We start from the raw sequence: 21,994 nt of genomic DNA on the forward strand, positions 1-21,994 counted from the left end.
AGGGAACGAGGTCCGTCCCAAGCACCGACCTGCCAAGGAGGCAGATCAGCTTTTCACAACACAACAGGACGCCGGGCGTGCACGCGCAGGGGCAGCCACCCTACTCGTCGGCGAAGGTGCCCGATCTCCTCAACTCCTGGCTAGATTCCTTTGCGAGGAAGAGACCCAGGAGCAGGAAGGGGCCAGACGGGACTTCAGTCTTCTCTGTAATGTTTTAATACTTATAAAGAAAACACACTGGAGTATTAATTGCATATGCAGCAACTAATAAAAAGAACATTTGAAACGGCCCGACCTTTCCCAGGCCAGGCACCCCAACTCATAAAATGTGGTGGGGACCGGTGTGTGAGTCAGCCGTAACAAGAATCTATTTCCATCCAGATTTGCACTCTCGTGTCAATAAAGGCAAGAACGCTCATTCGTTTTTCTTACAAAATAGCCTTGTCATCTCCTTTTAAAGTCCTTTTTGAAAAAAACGCGGCAAGCGCCATCACCCTGAAGGTTAGCAGCGGTGATTCTTTGAGCGTTTCATTTTCATACTGTTTACTCCGTGAAATATATTAACTTCGATTCAAAGGACTTTAAATCTCTTATGTAAATCTAGCCAGAGATGTGCCGGCTTTGTGAAACTCCTCTAAGGGCTCATTCATCTTTACAATCAAGGATTACTCCTGTTTCCAATCAGATGTAAAGTACTGGCTGCGGCCAGACCCAAACTGGTACACTTCAGAATAAAAGCATCACCAGACCAGGAGGGGGGAGTAAACCTGTTCTGGGAGAGCACAGACCCAGTGTGCAGAACCCCTACCCCTCCCACGCTGCCCTTTTGTTGTTCTGGGCCAGAACCCAGGTGTTTGCTGTTTGTTTTTTCAAATGTTCCAGTTTCTATTTCTCTCTGCGTGGGCCAAGCTAAATCCCATTGATGTTAATGGAAAGTGTGTGCTCACACAAAGACAGGAGCAGCTAACCTCCCTGCTGCAAATAAATACCGTCTCCTAAATTATCATATTGACTCCCCCAAATCCCCCCCCAACAAATACACAGTTCCTATTAATCCCAGAGGACATGCCATCCCTTAGGCTAGAAAATGCTTTCACAAAGAGATGCAAATATAGTCCAGAAATAAATTCCAACTATGCAACTTCAGAGGTCCTTAATATCCACAGATATTTAGAGAGAGGCTTTAGTAGGGAGGACTGGGGCTGTCTGAGCTTGTAAAGGAATCAGAGGCAGGGATAGCGCCCAGACAAGCAAATCTGAAGGTGCTAAGCCTCCTTTTATAAAGTTGTACATCAAACATAGATTCGCTACAGCAAAACAAATCTATGAGCTAGAAGTCAGAAAAGTAGTTTCCTCTGGTTCAGGAGGGGGTGACTGGAAGGAGGCACTAGGGAACTAGCCTAATGGAAATGTTCTGTATTTTGACTGAGGTGCTGTTTCCATGGATGTTGACAAATGTCAACACCCACTACATTGCAAATGTAGTATCTGTGCATAATAACAGAAAAAAAAATCTAGATTATTTGGTCCTCATACAAACAATCTTATGGATTATTTCAGAAACTGAGGAGTTTCTCCCTCTAACACATCAGTATCAAGAAAAAAAGTTATCAAAAGCTAAATCTTCACCCAATTAACAATGTCACTAGCACCAGAATTCTAAAATTCAAATGAGAGTATTTCCTGAGAATTCTCTGTCTGTTGGGAGCAACAGGAGGCTCCACCAAATCCCATTTGCAGTATTTCATTTAATTCTTCCAACAAGCCAAGGAAGTAGAAGTGTTCGTCCCTGTTTTACAGATGAGAAAACTGAGGTTCAAACTACAGGATTTCTCAAAGTGTAGCCAGGAACCACACCTAAGCCACGTGGCCCTCATCCCTCATTCAGAACCACTGCACCTGTTGATAGCCTCGGATTGAAACGAGAAGCCTTTTGGGGCAGAGACATTTTAAAACATGTTCTTGTCCAGAACTGGAAACTGACTCTGCACAGAAAAATTTAGGGGGAAATCAGCTGTGGTCACCTAGAAATAGATGCCATACTTTCTCTCTGACCCCAAACCTTCTCTGCAGCCCCTGGGAAGAGGCAAAACAATAAGACCCACAGCCCCTCGCAGTCCTAAACCTTCGCAGGAAAAGCTGGCTGTAGAAGAGATACAGGTGCACAGTCACAGACCTCAGGGCCTCCGGAGGCTGCTGTCAACCTGCCTGTGGCCACAGTTCTGGGGAAAACAGGTGAGTCGGCCGGGAGCCGGGCCCATGGCAGAGGTGCCAGGGGACACAATGACTGTGTGATGAAGGCCGGGCTTCACTCCAAACATCACTTCAGGGGAAGACATAGGCAGGAGCTGGGGCCGGGCCCTCTGACTTAGAAGGGGGTTGGGGGGGTCCTCTAGGCCACCCCAGTGCCCAGCACGTGCTCCAGCCCACCTGGACTGGACAGGAGGGACATTTTCACTAGGGATGTTTTTATGTTCCATGCATCATGTGAATGGATTACCTTTCAAATAACTATACTTCAAAAAGGTAACCAATAAAAGGCAACAGGATAAACTGTATTTTATATAGAGACTAACTTTTTAAAAATAAGTCACTTAGGGTTTGACTCTGTATAGGTATGTAGTGAACAGAGGAACTAAAAAACTCAAATAAAATTGGGGTATTTCATATAAAACTCGCAAGTTTCTAACTGTTGGGTCTCGCAGCTGCCCTGGTCCAGGTCTGCACCTGCAGTAGCGCCTTCCGTTTGGGACGGGACAGGAGCTCCCCAGCTCTCCCAAGGCTTGACTGCATCAGCCCGGCCTCTGAGTCTGCAGCGCTCCGGTCCGTGTGCAAGAGCACAGCACACAGACAGGAACGTCTGTTATGCAAGGGAAGGATGCGCGACAAAAGTTTGCTCCAGCTTCTAGGGTCCTACCTCCTCACATCCCATCCCAAAGGCACCGCTACTGTTCATGTGAGAAAAATCAATCCCCTCTCCTTTCTCAGGGCTGGTGCTGCTGCCCTGACTTGTCTGATAAGGCGGCACTCAGTGTGTGCACACCTACCCACGAGGGGGGCCCTTAGCCACTGGCTCCCTCTACGCTGTTAGTGCCTGCACACCAAATCCGTAGCATCTCCCACCTGCCGCCAAAAGAAAAAAAATTCTGTTCTTGTTTCTTTAAGAAGGGCTTAAATCTTTTCTATTTAACAATCTTTCCCCGAGCAGAAATTTAACAATATTTGTGAATACAGAATCCAAGTGTTCCCCCAAATGCCACTTAACTTAGAAATAGCCTATATTTGGAGAAAAAGACATGTCATTTCCACCCTCTCCCACACCCCAGTCACACTGGGCTGCTTCCTGTCCTTCTAATGCTCTGAGACATGCCTACCGCAGGGCCTTTGCACTGCTGCTCTCTACCTGGAATACTCCTGCCCTCCTACTCTTTTCTGCCCGTTCCCTCCTCAAGAGGCTTCCCTTGGCCACACCACTGGCTAGGGCTGCCCCTCCACACCCCCACCTTTAATTATTCAACAAATATCAAATGTGCCTGGGATAGCTTATTTAGCCTGTGACCTTATTCTATAACCTTTGCAGCACTTTTCGCAATTAGAAATGACTTCATTAATCTGCTTACTGTGTATCCCCTCCGAAAACCCAGTCCACAAGGGCAAGAGTTTTTATGCATTTCATTCAACACTGTGTCCCCTGCACCCGGCCCGGTGCCTGACCCAGAGCAGGTGCTCGATAACCAACCACTTGCCAAAAGGAGGTAAGGGAGGGACACCCGGTGGCTCAGCGGTTTGGCGCCGCCTTCAGCCCAGGGTGTGATCCTGGAGTCCCAGGATCAAGTCCCACATCGGGCTCCCTGCATGGAGACTGCTTGTCTCTGCTTCTCTCTCTCTCTCTCTCTCTCTCTCTCTCTCTCTCTCATGAATAAATAAATAAGATCTTAGAAAAAAAAAAAAGGAGGTAAGGGAGGGGATGGAGGGGCATTCTGGTCAGTTCTGATTTCGCACACAGAGCACAGAAGCTGGTACTTTCAAACCCTCACGCTGACAGACGCGACATAAACAGAAAACGTGATCTTGAGAATCCCAATAGGATGAAGACAGAAGGTTTACCTTTCTTACTTGCCACTGGGTCCCTGGAGTCGACAGGTGGGTGAAATATACAGTAAGTAGGCAGTGAAGAAATGAATGACCGAACAACTGGTGGAGAGCATGAATGAGGAGCCCAGGCTTCCCCCACTAGTCTGATCTTGGTGGCGTATGAAAGTGTCTTCAACAGGAACATCTCGGGGAAGGGGAGGTCTGCAGGGCGTCCTGTCTCTTAAAAGACCCTACCCCATTCCAGATGCCCGGTGACAAAGAAGTGTCTCTTCCCAACATCCGCCCCCCCCCCACCCGCCCCCAGGTCACTGAACACACGAGGCCAATTTACTCACCAGGGGGACCCAGTAGGTGTAGAGCGCACCGAGTCTCATCTCAGGGACAAACTGAGAGCAGGCAAGGAGTAAGAAATAGAGGTTGAAAAAGTATTTGAACTGGTTGAACAGCACCTGGGATGAGGACAGAGAGAGAGGAAGTCAGTCAGGCCTGTCTGAGGGGGTCAGGATGGTTTAGCGGGAGGTGGGCAGCAGCTGGAATGCCGTCCTACGCGAGAACCCAACTCCCGCAGTACCTTCCAGGTGAGGTCTCAGCACTTCCATTGTTTAGGGAAACACACACATGGGCAATCAAAACATCACTTGTAAAAGTAAAAATATATATAATGACACACATGGAAATTACAAACACCAAATTCAAGAGAGGGGGTACCCCCGGGGGGGGGGGGGAGATAGACAGGGGGCTTCAACTTTATCTCTAATGACTTAGGTTTTTTTTTTTTAATTTATTTATTCATAAGAGACACACAGAGAGAGGCAGAGACACAGGCAGAGGGAGAAGCAGGCTCCCCGCAGGGACCCCGATGGGGGACTTGATCCAGGACCCCATGATCACACCCTGAGCCGAAGGCAGACAGCTCAACCGCTGAGCCACCCAGGTGCCCCTGTTATGACTTAGTTCTCAAAAACTACTTTAGGGGCACCTGGGTGGCTCAGTCGGTTAAGCGTCGCCTTCACCTCAGGTCGTGATCTCAGGGTCCTGGGATTGAGTCCTACGTCGGGCTCTCTGCTCAGCAGGAGGATCTGCTTCTCCCTCTCCCACTGCCTCTCCCCCTGCTTGTGCACTCTCTCTGTCTCTAATAAATAAATAATCTTTTTAAAAAAATTATTTTAAGTACAGGGAGGCCCCTCAGAAGGTGAAGAGGTTTACTGGGAAATGCCTCTGCTGTGAGACTGATCAAGAAAATGAGGCAGGGGGATCCCTGGGTGGCGCAGCGGTTTGGCGCCTGCCTTTGGCCCAGAGCACGATCCTGAAGACCCGGGATCGAATCCCACGTCGGGCTCCCGGTGCATGGAGCCTGCTTCTCCCTCTGCCTGTGTCTCTGCCTCTCTCTCTCTGTGTGACTATCATAAATAAATAAAAATTTATAAAAAAAAAAAAAAAAAAAAAAAAAAAAAAAAAAGAAAATGAGGCAGGGACACCTGGGTGCTCAGTGGTTGAGCATCTGCCTTCCACTCAGGGCGTGATCGTGGGGTCCTGGGATCGAGTCCCCCATTGGGGTTCCTCCAGGGAGCCTGCTTCTCACTCTGCCTGTGTCTCTGCCTCTCTCTCTCTGGGTCTCTCATGAGTGAATAAATATTAAAAAAGGGATCCCTGGGTGGCGCAGCGGTTTAGCGCCTGCCTTTGGCCCAGGGCGCGATCCTGGAGACCCGGGATCAAATCCCATGTCAGGCTCCCGGTGCATGGAGCCTGCTTCTCCCTCTGCCTGTGTCTCTGCCTCTCTCTCTTTCTCTCTCTGTGTGACTATCATAAATAAATTATAAATAAATTTTAAATATTAAAAAAAAAAAGAAAGAAAAAGAAAAGAGGCAAATAATCATCCCCACCCACATGGCCTCAACACCGTAAAGAAACGCAGCAGAATCCCCGCTGCACCCCGCGCGGCGAGTGGGGCGGGCGCCGCAGGACCCAGGCCGGGGCCGTGGGGCACCAATGACGCGTCCATCCGAGGCAAGTAGGAGGTAGGAGGAGGCACCTCTCGGCACCTCTCGGCCACCTCACTCTTGCTCGGCCATCGAGATACCGGTGGCCTTGTATTCCAGACAGCGCAGCTCCAACGTGGGAGAGCGTGGTCCCGTCCACACCAGAATTTCCATGAATGAGAAATAAATTTTTCTCGATTTAAGATACTGAGATTTGGGGGGAGGAGGAAGGAGGGTTGAAGGTAGCAACCAATGTATTCAGAGTTGCCCTTAAAACAACATTCAGATTGACCTTAAGCTACAGTGTTACACATTTGTGCTTCTGTAATCGCTCTCCATAAATCAAAGAGTCATTATTTTTTTTTTTTCCCTTCTAGCACTGGAACTGATTGCTGCCGTGGCTTCTAAAGTCAGCTGGTGTGTGTTTGGAAGCTCTGCTGGATAAAAATAGGTACTCAATTTCAGCCTGGGAGGTGGGGAGGCTTCTAGAGTACGCAGCACAGCCTGGTCTAAGTTCATGTGGGAAGGCTAGGACTCCAGAGCGTAAAATACCAAACAGAACAGAAATGCTCATTAGCAAAAACATCCACAGAAATTCTCTCTGGACAGTAGGATTAAAACCCACCTCTTAAAAATTTTTCTATTCTTGTATCTCCCGACTACACTACAGTGAATATGCATTTCATGATGACAGGGGGAGAATTTAGGGACTGATGGGTTTTGGGTTTTTTGTGGGATTTTTTTTTTTTATTTGGTGTTTCAGTTATAATGCTAAGGTCCCTAAAATATCTTTTTCACTCTTGGGCCTAATACACCAAATAAATGTGAAGTTAGCTTCAGAAGGCAGCCCCCACCCTCCCCACCTCACCCCACCCCCGCCCCGCCAGGTACTCAGGACCAGCAAAGATGAACAGCCAGCAGCTAAGGCAGCCTGGAAAACACACAGGCAATTCAGCCACAGGGATCTTGGTCTCCTAAAACTGGTACCCAGTGCTTACATCTGGTGTGAGAAGGGCAAAAAGGGTGTGCTCTCTGGCCTTACGTACCCCAGGAAGAAAGGTGAAGAAGTTGTACTTCTGATTGTTGATGACATTTCGAGGGTACCTCTGGTCCCTCTTCTCGGGATGCCCCAACCACACAGTGCGGGGCCTGGGTTCCCCTCCGCCACAGCATCTCAGCCACTCACAGCACCTGTGGGGAAGACAAAGTCATGCTGTCAAGGCCATGTCCACACCTGTCCACTCTTCTCCGAATGTTTTTCCCTAAAGCATCTTCACTGGGTCAGGACATCAGCCACCAATGGGGCTTGGTCTGTCATGAGAGGGGAAAACAGAGCCAAGGCCTCTAAGAAGCTGTGATCCAGATAGAAGATGCCTTGCGCCCAAGCCCCAATTACTTACTTCAAAGTGTAAGATTCATTTTTTTTAAAGTTTGTTTTGTTTTTTGGGTTTTTTTTAAGATTTTATTTATTTATTCATGAGAGACACAGAGAGAGAGAGGCAGAGACACAGGCAGAGGGAGAAGCAGGCTCCATGCAGGGAGCCCGACGTGGGACTCGATCCCAGGTCTCCAGGATCACACCCTGGGCTGAAGGCAGTGCTAAACCTCTGAGACACCCGGGCTGCCCATAAGATTCATTTTTAAAATGCGATTTAAGTTTAAAAAGTAAAGGTACAGCAACACATTACCACTATTAAGTTCACATTTTGCTGATGAGAGAGGAAAGCTTGCAACAGTTAAATAGAGCACCTAGGGAGAACCTAATTCAGACTTCTACCTCAATCTGTGTTTCCCAAATTGCAATTCTAATTACCCAAATAAATGTCTCTTTGCTTTAAAAAAAAAAAAAAAAAAAAAAAAAAAAAAAAAAAAGGCAGCCTGGGTGGCTCAGCGGTTTAGCGCCGCCTTCAACCCAGGGTGTGATCCTGGAGACCTGGGATCGAGTCCCACGTCGGGCTCCCTGCATGGAACCTGCTTCTCCCTCTGCCAGTGTCTCTGCCTGTCTCTCTCTCTCTCTCTCTCATGAATAAATAAATAAAAATCTTAAAAAAAAAAAAAAAAGATAAAAAAACAAAGCACCCAAGTTTGCCAGGATGTGAGAAACAGAGGAGTCTGGCCTTGAACCACTTCCATCTTATTCAGAAACCTAGTGTCTCTCCAGCACCCCATGCTGTCAGGGTTGCTGGTTCTACCAAGATAACCAGGTAAAGGAGAAGGAGAAGAATCTCCTCTCCACACCTGGGTCTCCTTTCAGTGACACCCCAGAGGAGCCAGCCAGGAAGACAAAGGCTCAGGGCCTGCGTCCCCTGGAGCCGGGCCAGGGTGCCAGCTGTGGGCCAGCTGACCGCTCCCGCCCCAGCTGTCTGGGCTGTCCTGCAAGGTCAGCTCATTAGGACACCTGCTCCCGGGTGCCCCACACCAGGCAGGGCAAAGCAGGCAGCTCCAGCAGAACAAAGACACTCTGAAAACACCTCAAAAAGGCAGCTCATCCTTCCAGAGAGCCCATACACAAGGCATTTCAAGAATCACAAGCCCCCCTAGGCACTGTGATACAAACACCCCCAGCCGAATCACTGGCCTCAGCTCCCACACACACAGGCCAGGAGGGAGAAACCCGAGTCCGGCCAGTCCCTTGTGACACTGCCAAGTGAAGTGAAACCAAGCCGACAAGGAGATTATGACATATGCCATTAGTGATCCACCGAGGCCCACCCTTCTCCCCCTCATCCTATGGGCCAGGCAGGTCCTGGTGGGGTGCTGGGGTACAGAGCAGAGCAAACACGGTCCCTGGGTATCAGCAAGCTGCCTGCCCAGATGCTCAAAATTTCCATGATGAAACACAATGCTCTTTCTTAAAAATAGCATCTTCATTCCAGTAAATGGGTGCTCGGGTGGAGTGGAGTGATAAGGACAGGCTTCACTTCTAGTAACTCATCCGCATCGGCCCCGTTTTAAGTCGTCCAAAGGCCAAAGACAGAAGCCTCGAGGAGTCCAAGGCCACTGCTGCCTGTGGATGGGAAGCACCCAGGCTGGCCATGTGGGGACATGCACCGAGTGCTGAATGAATGCAGGAGGCAGGGAGGAGGGCGGGGGGATGCATTTGACAGGGAGCACACCTCTCTATTTGTGGAAACCATCCTGCCGGTCATGACTGAGCCGTCTGTGGACCAGCAATCCTCTCCCCATCCTGTAATGATCCTGTAATGATGGCTCCCATAGTTCCAGGTTTCTAAAGAAAGCTGAAGAATGGATTTAAGAAAACCAGGCATCAGGCCGACTGTTTCTATGAGTTTTGTCTGTTTCGTCTTAGCAGGTTCTGCACGGCAGGCCACCGGGTTAAGCCGATTCATGACTTAACCTGCAGGAGTGCGCGCCAGGACAAAGGAGCAGGGTAGTCACTGCAGCAGGCCCCTGGGAAGGCACCTCACCGTTCATCAGAGGGGGGCTGCTGCAATCAACATTCACAAGTCTCTCAAGAAGAGAGCGGGCTGGGGCAGCCCCGGTGGCTTAGGGGTTTAGCACCGCCTTCAGCCCAGGGCATGATCCTGGAGACCCCAGATCCAGTCCCACGTCGGGCTCCCTGCATGGAGCCTGCTTCTCCCTCTGCCTGTGTCTCTGCCCCCCACCCCCGCCCCTCTCTCTCTGTGTGCCTGTGTGTGTGTGTGTGTGTGTGTGTGAGATGAATAAATAAATAAAATCTTTAAAAAAAAAGAGAGAGAGAGAGCGGGCTGTGTGTGCTAAACCACCCTCTTCTGCAAGATACACTAAATCAAAAAGCAAGAGGCTGAGAGGTGTGTCCAGGATGCTATCCTTTTTTTTTTTTTTTTTTTTTTTAAGATTTTATTTATTACTGAGTCACAGAGAGAGGCAGAGACACAGGCAGAGGGAGAAGCAGGCTCTATGCCGGGAGCCCGAGGTGGGACTCGATCCCAGGACCCCAGGATCACAACCTGAGCCAAAGGCAGATGCTCAACCCCTGAGCCCCCCACGTGCCCCCAGGATGCGATTCTTTGCACGAAAGCAAGAGGATACTCATGCAGACATGCTTCAAATGCAGCATTGCTCTGGCACTGGCTCCCTTTGGGAAAGAAGAAGTGGGGAGACCCTTTCCCATGTATTCTTTAGTTACATTCATATTATCTAGGGACACACTGTGGTTCTTTCCCAGCTAACTTCCTAAGAGCAAGCATTTATTAAACGTCCAGCAGGTACAAAGTACTACGCCAGGTCTGTGGGGACCAAATGTTGGAACGGGATCCTTGCCTTCTGCTTCCTCACAGCCCCACTGCAAAACAGGGTAAGTGTTTGGCACAGGATAAAATGAAAACTTTGTGTCATGGAGCCCAACATCACTAGCCCCGAGGCCATCTCATTCAGCCAATCTGACGGTTACTGCATTTCCTCCGTGTCTGCATGCGCCGGGTATCATAACCTGCACACTTCCAACACTTGATCAACTCGGCTTTCAAGTCAACAGTATTTATTGAACACTTAACAGCAACGATAATGCAAAATCACTGCCTCTTTTTTGTCACCTGTTCATTCACCTACGACATCTTGTGCACTCATTGTGCTGGGCCCTCCCCTGGTCACTTGGAAGTGAACAAAACAGACAGCTCCTCCCCTCTCTGGCACTTATACTCTAGTGGAGGGAGGCAGACACTAAACCACCATCCAAAAATCAAAAGCAGGCCCCCGGCAAAAAGAGGGCATGGGGGAAGGGTGTGGCTTGCGAAGATGGGGTGGTCAGGGTGGCTGGTGTGACAGCTGAGCTGAGACACAAGGAGTAACAGGCAGGCAACCGTGCAAGGGAATACACTGGGCAGATTAGAAGGGAACCCCGAGAGCAAAGACCCAGGGGTGCAGAGCGCCTGGGTGGCTCAGCAGTTAAGCATCTGCCTTCAGCCCAGGCAAGGCGTGATCCCGGGGTCGTGGGATCGAGTCCTGCATCGGGCTCCCGGCATGGCACCTGCTTCTCCCTCTGCCTGTGTCTCTGCCTCTCTCTGTGTGTCTCTCATGAATAAATAAATAAAATCTTAAAAAAAAAAATATCCAGAGGTGGGGAGCTGCTTACACATTTGCATAGAAAGGCAGGTGTGTACCAACCACAGGGGAAGGCAGGAAGGAAGGAGGAAGAAGGAGGAAGAGCGGCCAGAGGACACTGGGCCTCGTCTCTGGGCCAGGGAGTCTGCATTTTACTCCATGCACAGTGGGGATCATTGAAGGCTTACAAGCAGGAGGTGTCATGATCTGACTGACACTTTATTTTTTTTTTTAAAGATTTATTTATTTGACAGAGAGTGCAAGCAGGAACAAGGAGAGCTGCAGAGAGGCAGAGGGAGAAGCAGGTGCCCCTCCCCCATCAGGAAGCCGGATGTGGGGCTTGATCCCAGGACCCCAGGATCGTGACCTGAGCCAAAGGCAGACGCTTAACCGACTGAGCCACCCAGGTGGCCCTGACTGACACTTTTAAAAGTTCCTTCCAGCTGCTGTGTAGAGAAGATGCTGCAGTGGGTTCAGAGTAAAAACAGATTAAGAGGTATGAGGTTAATGGGACACCTGGGTGGCTCAGCGGTTAAGTGTCTGCCTTCGGCTCAGGGTGTGAACCTGGAGACCCCGGATCAAGTCCCACATCGGGCTCCCTGCATGGAGCCTGCTTCTCCCTCTGCCTGTGTCTCTGCCTCTCTTGGTGTGCCTCTTATGAATAAGTAAATAAAATATTTTTTTAAAAAAAGAGGTATGAGGTTTATTTTGGGGGTAATGGCATGCTTGAATATTGATTGTAGTGATGGTTAACACAACTCTATGAATAAACTTAAAACTGCTAATTACACACTTCAAATAGGTGAACTTCAGGGTATGAGAACTGTATCCTAATAAAGCTATATATTAACCAAAAAAAAGAAGAAACAGGGGGTCACTCAGGAAGCTACTATCATCATCCAGACAGGCAGGGACAGCAGTCTAGACTAGAGTGGGGGTAGTAGGTACAAATTTTCAAAACATTACAGACATAGAAATGTACTGTCTTTAAACAAACATTTAAAAAAATGCATCACAGGACACCTGGGTGGCTCAGGGTGTGATCCCAGGCCTGGGGATCAAGTCCCGCGTTGGACTCCCTGCATGGAGCCTGCTTCTCCCTCTGCCTATGACTCTGCCTCATTCTCTGTCTCTCATGAATAAATAAAATATTTTTTTAAAAAATGCATCAGGGCACCTGGGTGGCTCAGTCAGTTGAACATGTGACTCTTCATTTCGGCTCAGGTCATGATCTCAGGGTCATGGGATGGAGCCCAGTACCAGGCTCCACACTCAGTATGGAGTCTGCTTGAGATTGTCTCTCTCCCTCTGCCCCCTCCCTGCGCTGATGCATGTGCTTGCTCTTTCTAAAATATTAAAATCTTTTTAAAAAATTAAAATTAAAAAAAAGAAATGCATTATCTCATTTAACGTTCATAATAATCCTATGTGGTATATACAAGCATTGCCCCTATTTTCATAGTGGAGGCACTGAGCTCGAGAGGCCTCGGTGATTTGTCCAACATCTACTACTGCATTTGCTCCACGCGGAGTGGGGGAAGTTGGCCTTAAGCCCAGGCCTGTGGGCTCCAGATCCTGAGCTAAGAGCCTGAGAGCACCCTGCACTGCCACAAACAGCAGCAGCAGCACAATTCTTTTACAGCTTTTTTCCCTAGCTCTCATCATCTCATAAAGTCAGAAGAATCTTTAGGGGCCGGGAGAGGAACGGCTGTCATGCTGCTGGTACAGAAGCCCTTCTGCAGGCTCATCAGGTGCCCCACCTGCCTCACCCCCACGCATCTGTGCGCCCGTCATGAACTTCTTGCCTCTCGGCTCCAGAGCCACCCTGTGTCACCTGCTCTGGGAGAACGACCGCAGTTCCCTGCGCTCTCCTTCACAGTGTACAACCATGCTACGCTTTCTCGGCAGAGGACCCTGGGGGCCCAGGGCTGGAGGAGAGGCTCTCCTGTGATTTCCAGGCAGAGGCATCCAGTGGATCGGTGGCATGGATGTAGGGCCATCCGATGAGGCTCTGCCCAGCACCCGCCCCCCCCAGGATGTGCAGTCCCTTGGAGACCTCTCCGAGCCCCACTGTGGAGACTCTCTCGGGGCCCTCGCAAAATGGACATCCTGCCTCCTCTGCATCAGCACCCTGATGCCCTCACCTCCAGGCTCGTCTCCCAAAGTCCTCTGGTCACTGCAGCCCCCGGCGTCTCATTCCCACTGCACATCCAAGGTGTCAACCACCAGCTGTGCCTGCCGCCCCTCCTGTACCCGGGGAACCCCTTTCTGCTTGCCTCATGCCTGCAGACAGGCTCTCGGCCTGCTTTCCAACAGCCTGAACTGAACTACACCATCTCCAACTACATCCAAACTCCAGCCTTGGGGAAGGGCTTCCTTTCAAGTGCATCCTTCTGTGGGTCCACTCCCTCAGCCCAGACCACCCCAGAGTCGTCTTCTACCCTGTAATTATCCTTTATCATAATTTATTAAGTCACTTCCCTCCATCTCTCCTCCTGAGATAGCTGGGCCAGCCTCATCCCCAAGCCCCAGAGGGTGGTGAGCACAAGGATCCAGGTATAGCCAAGCAGAACCCTTGGCATGGTGATGGATTCAACAAAGGCCAGCGAGACCCCTGGCTGAGATGAGCACCAGAAACACTAGGAAAGAAGTGCCCTTCACCCTGAGGTTGCTAAGGTGGCAGAAAGCACGTGGAGGTGCAGGTGGCCACTTTGTTCTAGCTTTAGGAAAGGGTTGGCCTGAAAAAAGAGTCACCAGGAGGAATGCAAAGGTTCCTGACACTTTTGGAAAGCGCATAGGTCTTCCCATTTGTCCATTCCCTGGGCTTTTCAGCCTTAGGAATCAATTAACTGGTTTTTACTTTTGCTCAAGCCAACTTTAGTTGGGTCTGTGATAACCACTGCCCCAAGCCTCCTGTTTGATATTCCCGTCTGCCTCCTGGGTGGCTCAGTTGGTGAAGCATCTGCCTTCAGCTCAGGTCATGATCCTGGGGTCCTGGGATCAAGTCCCACATCGGGCTCCCTGCTCAGCAGGGAGTCTGCTTCTCCATCTCCTTCTGGCCCTCCCCCGTTCATTCTCTCTCTCACTCTCTCTAATAAATAAATTAAATAAAGTCTTAAAAAAAAAAAGACAATCCTATTGCTTTTGTGCGTCTCCAACTGTAAGCTTTTAAAGAGTGCAGTCAACACCGTAAAAGCCTTTGTTTTTGTTAGAACGGTACTGTCCAACGTGGTAGCTTCTACTACCTGTGGCTATTTACGTTTAAATTAATTAAAATAGAAGAACTCAGTCCTCTGTTCCCACCAGCCACATTTTGAGTGCTCCATAGCCACATGTGGCCTGAAGCTACAGACTGGATTGTGCAGATTCAGAACATTCCGGCACGATGGAAAGCCACACTGGACAGCACTGCTTCAGAACATCTCTTTCAAGACACTTCCTTCCACCTCACTCTATCTGGTATCAGCACCAAAGGACCCCCACATGAGCATCAGTAAGTCACCCTCACAACCGACAGAAATCAGGCTAAGCGGTGTTCAAACACACACAGCATTTCCTGTAATATCCAGCTGCCTCTACCTTCTAACCTCATGTACTGGCTAAACTTGCTTACCCTACACTGGTGGCTCTCAGTAGGGCCACTTCTGGTCCCCCCACCCCAGGAGTACCTGGCAATGTCCAGAGACATTTTTGGTTGTCACAACTGGGGAAAGGGGCTAGGGCCAGCATCTAGTGGGGGGACTCCAGGGACACTTTTTTCCCCCCCCAGGGACACTTTTTTTTTTTTTAATATTTTATTTATTTATTCATGAGAGACACAGAGACAGAGACACAGGCAGAGGGAGAAGCAGACTCCATGCAGGGAGCCCGACGTGGGACTCAATCCTGGGTCTCCAGGATCAGGCCCCGAGCTGAAGGCAGACGCTAGACCACTGAGCCACCTGGGGATCCCTTCAGGGACACTTCTAAACATCCAGTGGTGCAAAGGACAAACTCTACCCCACCCCACCCACCACCACAGCAAAGAATGGTTCAACCCCAAATACAAGTAGTGCCTGAGATGAGAACTCTTGCCCTAGATTTTATTTATGCAAATTTCATTTTTAAAAATTTTTTTATTTATGCAAATTTCAAAAGGTAACTTTGTACTACTGTCACAAATGGAAAACCAGTATCACTGCCATGAACACATAAACATCAAAATCAGCACAATGAAAAGCAAACAGTGTTACTAAACTCAGGCTAGATTTGGTGGCTCTCAGCCTGCAGCTCTTGCTGCTTCTCCTGTTTATACTGCAGAGACAATAGCGAGCGTCTGCTGCGAAAAAGTTGGCCCTGAAAAAAAAAAAAAAATGTTGGCCCTGGGATGCCTGGGTGGGTCAGCAGTTAAGTGTCTGCCTTCAGCTCAGGTCGTGATCCTGGGGTCCTGGGATCGAGTTCCGCATCGGGCTCCCTGCATGGAGCCTGCTTCTCCCTCTGCCTGTGTCTCTGCCTCTCTCTGTGTGTCTCTCATGAATAAATAAATAAAATCTTTAAAAAATAATAAAATAAAAAGTTGGCCCCCAAAGGGCTAGAAACATTGAAGGAAAATTGAAAAAGGAAGTAAGTACCTTATTGCAGGTCTCAATGCACTTTAGTTCCTGTCCATGAATTACCTGAGACCCTATCACTGCTGCTAGAGCCTTGCCTGCCCAGGTTTGGGGAACTACTATCCCACAGTAGAAGCTGTGGGCTGGCCAATTTCCAAGTGACCAAGGTCTTCCCCCCTCCCCTCCCCAAACAGGAAAAGTGGCAGCCAGGCTCCCTCTCAACATCTGGATTTTTTTTTTTTTTAAGATTTTATTTATTTATTCATGACAGTCACACAGAGAGAGAGAGAGGCAGAGACATAGGCAGAGGGAGAAGCAGGCTCCATGCAGGGAGCCCGACGTGGGATTCGATCCTGGGTCTCCAGGATCGCGCCCTGGGCCAAAGGCAGGCGCCAAACCGCTGCGCCACCCAGGGATCCCCTCAACATCTGGATTTATATCTGAGACTCCCTCTACCCCTCGTGGCTGCCACCACCACACCCAGTCTATGGTATAGACTCCAGTCCCCTGGAGGCCCGAGAGGGGCAGATGCCTAGAGCTGTGTTGTGGCAGCTGTCACCCTAGTGTCATGAATTGCTCCTATTATTTCTTAACAACAAACCAAGCTGTCACTTGCCATCATAAAGTAATTCTTATATTCTAGATGGGGCCAGGGATCCCTGGGTGGCTCAGCGGTTTGGTGCCTGCCTTCGGCCCAGGTGTGATCCTGGAGACCTGGGATCGAGTCCCACGTCAGGCTCCCTGCATGGAGCCTGCTTCTCCCTCTGCCTGTGTCTCTGCCTCTCTCTCTCTGTGTCTCTCATGAATAAATAAATAAAATCTTAAAAAAAAAAAATTCTAGGTGGGCTAGGGAGATGTGCTACAAGGCAGAATGAGAAATTAGGGGCACCTAGGTGGCTTTGTCAGTGAAGTGTCTGCCTTCAGCTCAGGTCATGATGCCAAGGCCTGAGGACCAGGATCGAGCCCCATTATGGTCTCCCCACTGAGTGGGGATTCGGCTTCTCCCTCTCCCTCTGCACCCCCAATCACTCTCTCTCAAATAAATAAATAAAACCTTTTTAAGAAATGAGAAATTAATGGAGAAACTAAAGAAGAAATGACAGGTGAGAGCCACAATCTCAAAATAGCAGGATCAGGGCAGCCCGAGTGGCTCAGCGATTTAGCGCCACCTTCAGCCCAGGGCCTGATCCTGGAGACCCGGGATCGAGTCCCACGTCAGCTCCCTGCAGGGAGCCTACTTCTCCCTCTGCTTGTGTCTCTGCCTTTCTCTCTCTCTCTCTCTCTCTCTGTGTCTCTCATGAATAAATAAATAAAAAGCTTAAAAAAAAAAAAAAGCAGGATCGTAAGGGGTAGAATAAGGAGCACCAGCTTTTTTTTTTTTTTTTTTTTTAGGAGCACCAGCTTTTAAGTCAAATGGACTTGGGTACAAAGCCCAGGCCAGCTCCACACTGGCTGTGTGGCTTTGGGCTACTCCTCTTCTGTGATCTCCACTTTTCTGTCAGTAAAATGACAGTAAGACCTGCCTTGCTGAATTTCTATGAGAATGAAGGGTGGTATATATGAAACGCATAGGATAATACCTAGCACAAAGTAGGCATTCAACAAATAGTACATATATTTCTCTAATTTTTTTCAGATCAAGAAAACATAAAACAATGCTCTCACCTGTTGATAGCAACAGCTATTCAACTAGGTAAAGACGTAAGGCCAGAAATAATTTCGTTTACACTGCTTCTACTTAGGCCATTTAAACAAAGGAAAACCAAAGTAAATTTGCTTATGATTTCACTCTAAAACAAACAAAGGTTTTGATGGTGGACAGCCTGCTGACCAGATGTGCAAGGTTTCACACAATCTGGCTGAAATACAAGGGAAAGCTAATTATTACAGCGGGAAGTGCCAAGGGAATGATGTTTCTGGAAAAGGTAACTACTGTCACAAGGAGCTGGCCTCCAAAGAAATGATCATCTCTGCTCTGGGTGTAACCACAATCAGCAAGCGGTCAGTAAATACTTGCTGATTTGCCCGCATGGTGTGCTGAACTTTCCCAAAGCCAGAGTCTAGGAAGCTATAGTCTCTGTGCTGATGCTGGGAAGATCCAGTCAGAATGTAGAAAAAAATTAAAAGCAATATGGAAAAAAAAAAGTCTACAGGACTGGTTCTCAATGGGAGAGGAGGGCTTGGTGGGGGGGGGCGTTCCCCCCTGCCCTGGGGACACTTGGCAATGTCAAGAGACCTTTGGTCGTCACAACTGCAGGTGCAGGGAGGTACCACTGGCATCTAGCGGGTAGAGGCCAAACACCCTACAATGCACAGGACAGCCCCACACAGAGGATTATGCAGCCCCAAATGCCAACAATCCTGAGTTTGAGAATCCAGTCTAGAGCAGCACTGTCTTGATACATTTCTACAGTGACAGAAATGTTCTCTATCTGCATTGTCTAACACAGCAGCCATAGCCACATGTAACTGTTGAGCACTCAAATGTGAGATTTAAATTTTATTCCATTAATTTAAATAGCCCCATATATCTAGTGTGTACCATATTGGACAGCAAGTCTAAAGAATGGAACTCAACTTATTAATAAGCCTACATGCTGGGGGAGGAGGGTTGCTGGAAGGCATGGAAAGGAAGGTATAAGGGAAAATTTTGACCTGTATCCTAAAAACATCTAGGAGGCTAAATGTTATGTTTTTGTTTTTGTTTTTTTAACTAGGGGAATATAAAGTCCAAAGTCAGCGGCACCTGGCTGGATCAGTTGATAAAGCATGGGAGTCTTGATCTCAGGGTTGTAAGTAACTCTACACTCACCCCACAATGGGTGTAGAGATTACTTTAAAAAAATAAATAAGTAAAATCATTAAAAGTTAAAAATTGAAATAAAATTTTAAGTCAGAAAGAATGCAAAAAAGGAAGCTCGTACTTTGAAGTCTGAACATATCCCTGGACACAGCAGTGCTACTGACTGGTGGAAAAACCAGGGCATATCAAAGAAAAAAGCCAAGTCAATGTGGAAATTTCTCTTTAAATGAAAACAGGTCCTCTGATGTAGCAAGTCTACCTGGAGGGACAGACTGTGTATGAATTAGGGTACGGGTGAGCAACAGGAAAGGTACAAGGATGCTCACAGCGGCCAGAAAGCAAAACCCTAGACACGAATGAATGCCCATCAGAGAGGAACCAGCTGAACAGTGGACCTGTACCAATAAGAATACAGCAGACGCACACACGGACAGGGCAAGCAAGAGCCAAGTGACAAAGTAGGAGGGGGAGAAAACATAAAGCAAGAGATATGCAATTTATTATGCTGTATTTTAAGAAAAATAACCAAGGATAGTATATTCATGGGAAAATAATGCTGAGAAACACATAAGCACACACACACACCAGACTGTTAATTCTGGTTCTCCTGGGGGAAGGGGCAGTCACGGGTGGCAGGATCTGTCACCTTCCCTATTTCTCCTGCTGTAAGTCTTTCCTGAGTGGTCTCTTGCTGCTCACCAGTGCAGGACACCTCATACTGCATTCCAGCCCCACAATGAGTAAATCAACGTGGACTCAAGTCCAAGCCTTTCTCCCTTCAGCCCAGGTCCTCTGTGACCAAGCCAAAGCCAATGAGCTCCAGAACTCTGCTCTTCTCCAACTTCCAACCCCTGTGCAAGATTCATTCACCCGAGATCTCCTTGGGCAACCCCTTCCACTTCTCCTACTCATCCTTCAAAACCCAACCATGTGCTCGTCACAAAGAGAAAGGGGCTCTCTTCTCCCTTAGACTTTACTTGACTGTTTCTTTCTAGAACATGCAAATCTATGGAAGCCCAGCAAGCAATGTATAAATGAACAAAAATAAACACAAGGTCTGGAGGGACAGGGCGCACTGAGGAGCCCAGACCTGCGGGAAGGAAGGCCACCCTAGCTCGACCAGGATACTTTCTCACACAAGCTTCACACAACAGACCATGAGATTTTTCAAGCTAAAGACAAAAAGCACAGATTCTGAAGCACAAACCCTCAGCTTCTAAGTGTTGGTAACTGATGCAATGTTCAGATATTATATAAAACTAAAATCACACTGAGGTGTCATTTTTTACTTTGCATGATAACCAAAATCAAAAAGCTTAACAACCTGTGTTGGTCAGGATGGGCAAACAGACACTTTCACTGCTGGGAGGAGCCTAAATCCTATAACCTTGGGGGAAGGCAAGCCGGTAACAGCTCTCAAAATTACAAATGCATTCACTTTGACCCACTGATTCCCCTTCAAGACATTACGTATGTTCTAACATGGGCACAAAGACATGTTCAACGTCATTCACCCTAACATTGCTAGTAATAATGTACCATTAGAAATAACCTAAGTGTCCATCAATGGTGGATTAGTTATATTAAGTATGGTAAATCCATTCAATGAAATCCTTTAAAACCATTTAAAAAAAAAAAAAGGAACGGAAAAGCTTTTTATGTACCAATATGGAACGAGCCCAATGTGTACTGTTAAGTGAAAGAAATATGTCCTGCTGTGTGAGGTATATTAGCAACCGGGAAAAAAAGATCAAAATCTATGTGTGTGTGTTTAGGTGGATAAATATAAAATGCATGGGCCTTCTTTTGGAAAATGGTTAAAAATTCTCTAGGATGACACAGAAGAAATTGATAAGGGGCTGCCTGGGAAGGGCACAGGGTAGCCAAGGGTGGGGGCAAAGGGAGGCTAAGTTTGCAACACACACACCTTCTGTACCTTTTAAACAGTGAACTATGTGACAATGATTGTGTAATTTTTTTTTTTAATTTACAAACAAAACAAAAAACCCCACCCTGCTCCCCACACAGCACACAGCTGACAGCCTGCAGCCTCGGATCTTGGCCACAAGCCCAGAGGTCAGAAACCAGACACTATTTGCCTCACACTCCAGATCTGGTATACAGGAGGCGCTCAGTTGCCCTGTGTGGGTTGAGGAGCCTCTCCTAGCCTCTCCCCCGCCCCTGCCCGCCCCCCCAGCACCCAGACACCTGCTGCCTTACCAGGTGCTTTTACACTGTATCTGGGCCACCTGCTCACGGGTCCTAAACCAGGTGGGTGCCACAGCAGAGCCAGTCGTGTCACCTCCCTTAACCCTTACCAGAGTCCTGCAAGGCAGACCTTCGCCCTCCTGGAGATGAGCGAGCTGGATCCCCAAGAGTCCTGCGGCGGGTGAGGACAGAGCCAGCCGCGGGTCCAACAGGCTGACCTCAGAGCCAGCGCCCTGAACCACGGCGTTTGGAAATCTCACCCCACGGGAGCATCGGAGAGCTGCCTCTGAACTGTCTAGACAGCAACCTAGGCCTCCCACGACAGGGACACAGCAGGGACACAGCAAGGGTCCCCAGCAGCCGCCTGGCTCCACTCCCCAGCACCGTCAGCCTTAACCAGGCTAACACGCCTACTCTGCTTCCATGGGCCACATGCTCTGGGGGCTGGGCGCTCTGCACACACCAACTCATTCCCCCTCAAAACCACTGCACTATTACCATGCTCATTTACAGGGAGGGGAACTCACTTGCCCAAGGTCATACAGCCAGTAAGTGGCAGACACCACACTTGCACCAAGACAGTCTTGCTCGAATCCACGCTCTCAACCTCTCATGGTCCTCGATCCTCGGCAACCAGCCCTGGCCTTGGAGAGCCAGCACCTCCACAGGGAGCCCTTTCCTGCGGGGACTCCGGCTCCTCCCCTGCTCCCATGGAGACGGGACTGCAGCCACTGCTACAGCCCGGCTCCACCTCGGGCGTGGCTTTGGCACCGGGCCGGCCCCAGGAAGGCCAAGACAGACGTTTCTAAGGGTGCCTGCCCGTGACATGCCAGAGGCTACAACACGAGTCCCTTGTAAGATGCTGACGTCTGGAAGCAGGTAGTGGAGCTGCTGAGGGTCGGGCACACTGTCGGCTCAGGTGGGGAAGAGCACTCCCCAGGCAGCGAGTTCACACCTTTTCTAACATCACCGTGCGGGCCACCCTGGGCTCCAGCTACTGCGCCGCAGACCTCCGCTCTCTGCAGGGAAGCCAGACCTTACTGCACTTGGCCCTGGTGTCTACACACAGCTCTGTCACGGCAACCATCTATGGGAAGATTTTCTTGTATTCATTCAACAAATATTTATCAAGTGCTTGCAGACTCCCAAACATACCTTATATAACTACCAAACATACGACAGAATGGATGGTGATCGGTCCAGTCCACCCAGTACATCTACAGAGGATATACTGGGCAGTGAGCATCTCCCCGGCCAATCATAGGTTTTTTCTGTCC

General features: G+C 48.9%; 1 protein-coding gene across 2 annotated transcripts in view; it reads right to left on the bottom strand.

The window, feature by feature from the left end:
- Positions 1-21,994, bottom strand: part of ATP9A (ATPase phospholipid transporting 9A (putative)) — a 133,014-nt gene that overhangs the window by 93,854 nt on the left and 17,166 nt on the right. The window contains exons 1-3 of one of the 2 annotated variants that reach the window (XM_038572612.1): positions 21,245-21,400; positions 7,121-7,265; positions 4,431-4,544 (exon numbers count right to left, since the gene is read on the bottom strand). In XM_038572612.1, the coding sequence (XP_038428540.1) occupies positions 4,431-4,544; positions 7,121-7,265; positions 21,245-21,258 (273 nt within the window). In that variant the 5' untranslated portion in view covers positions 21,259-21,400. Of the gene's footprint in view, positions 1-4,430; positions 4,545-7,120; positions 7,266-21,244; positions 21,401-21,994 lie in introns of those variants that run through there. The other variant, XM_038572611.1, reaches the window with a different exon arrangement.

Source organism: Canis lupus, chromosome 24, assembly GCF_011100685.1.
Source record: "Canis lupus familiaris isolate Mischka breed German Shepherd chromosome 24, alternate assembly UU_Cfam_GSD_1.0, whole genome shotgun sequence".
NCBI lineage: Eukaryota > Metazoa > Chordata > Mammalia > Carnivora > Canidae > Canis > Canis lupus.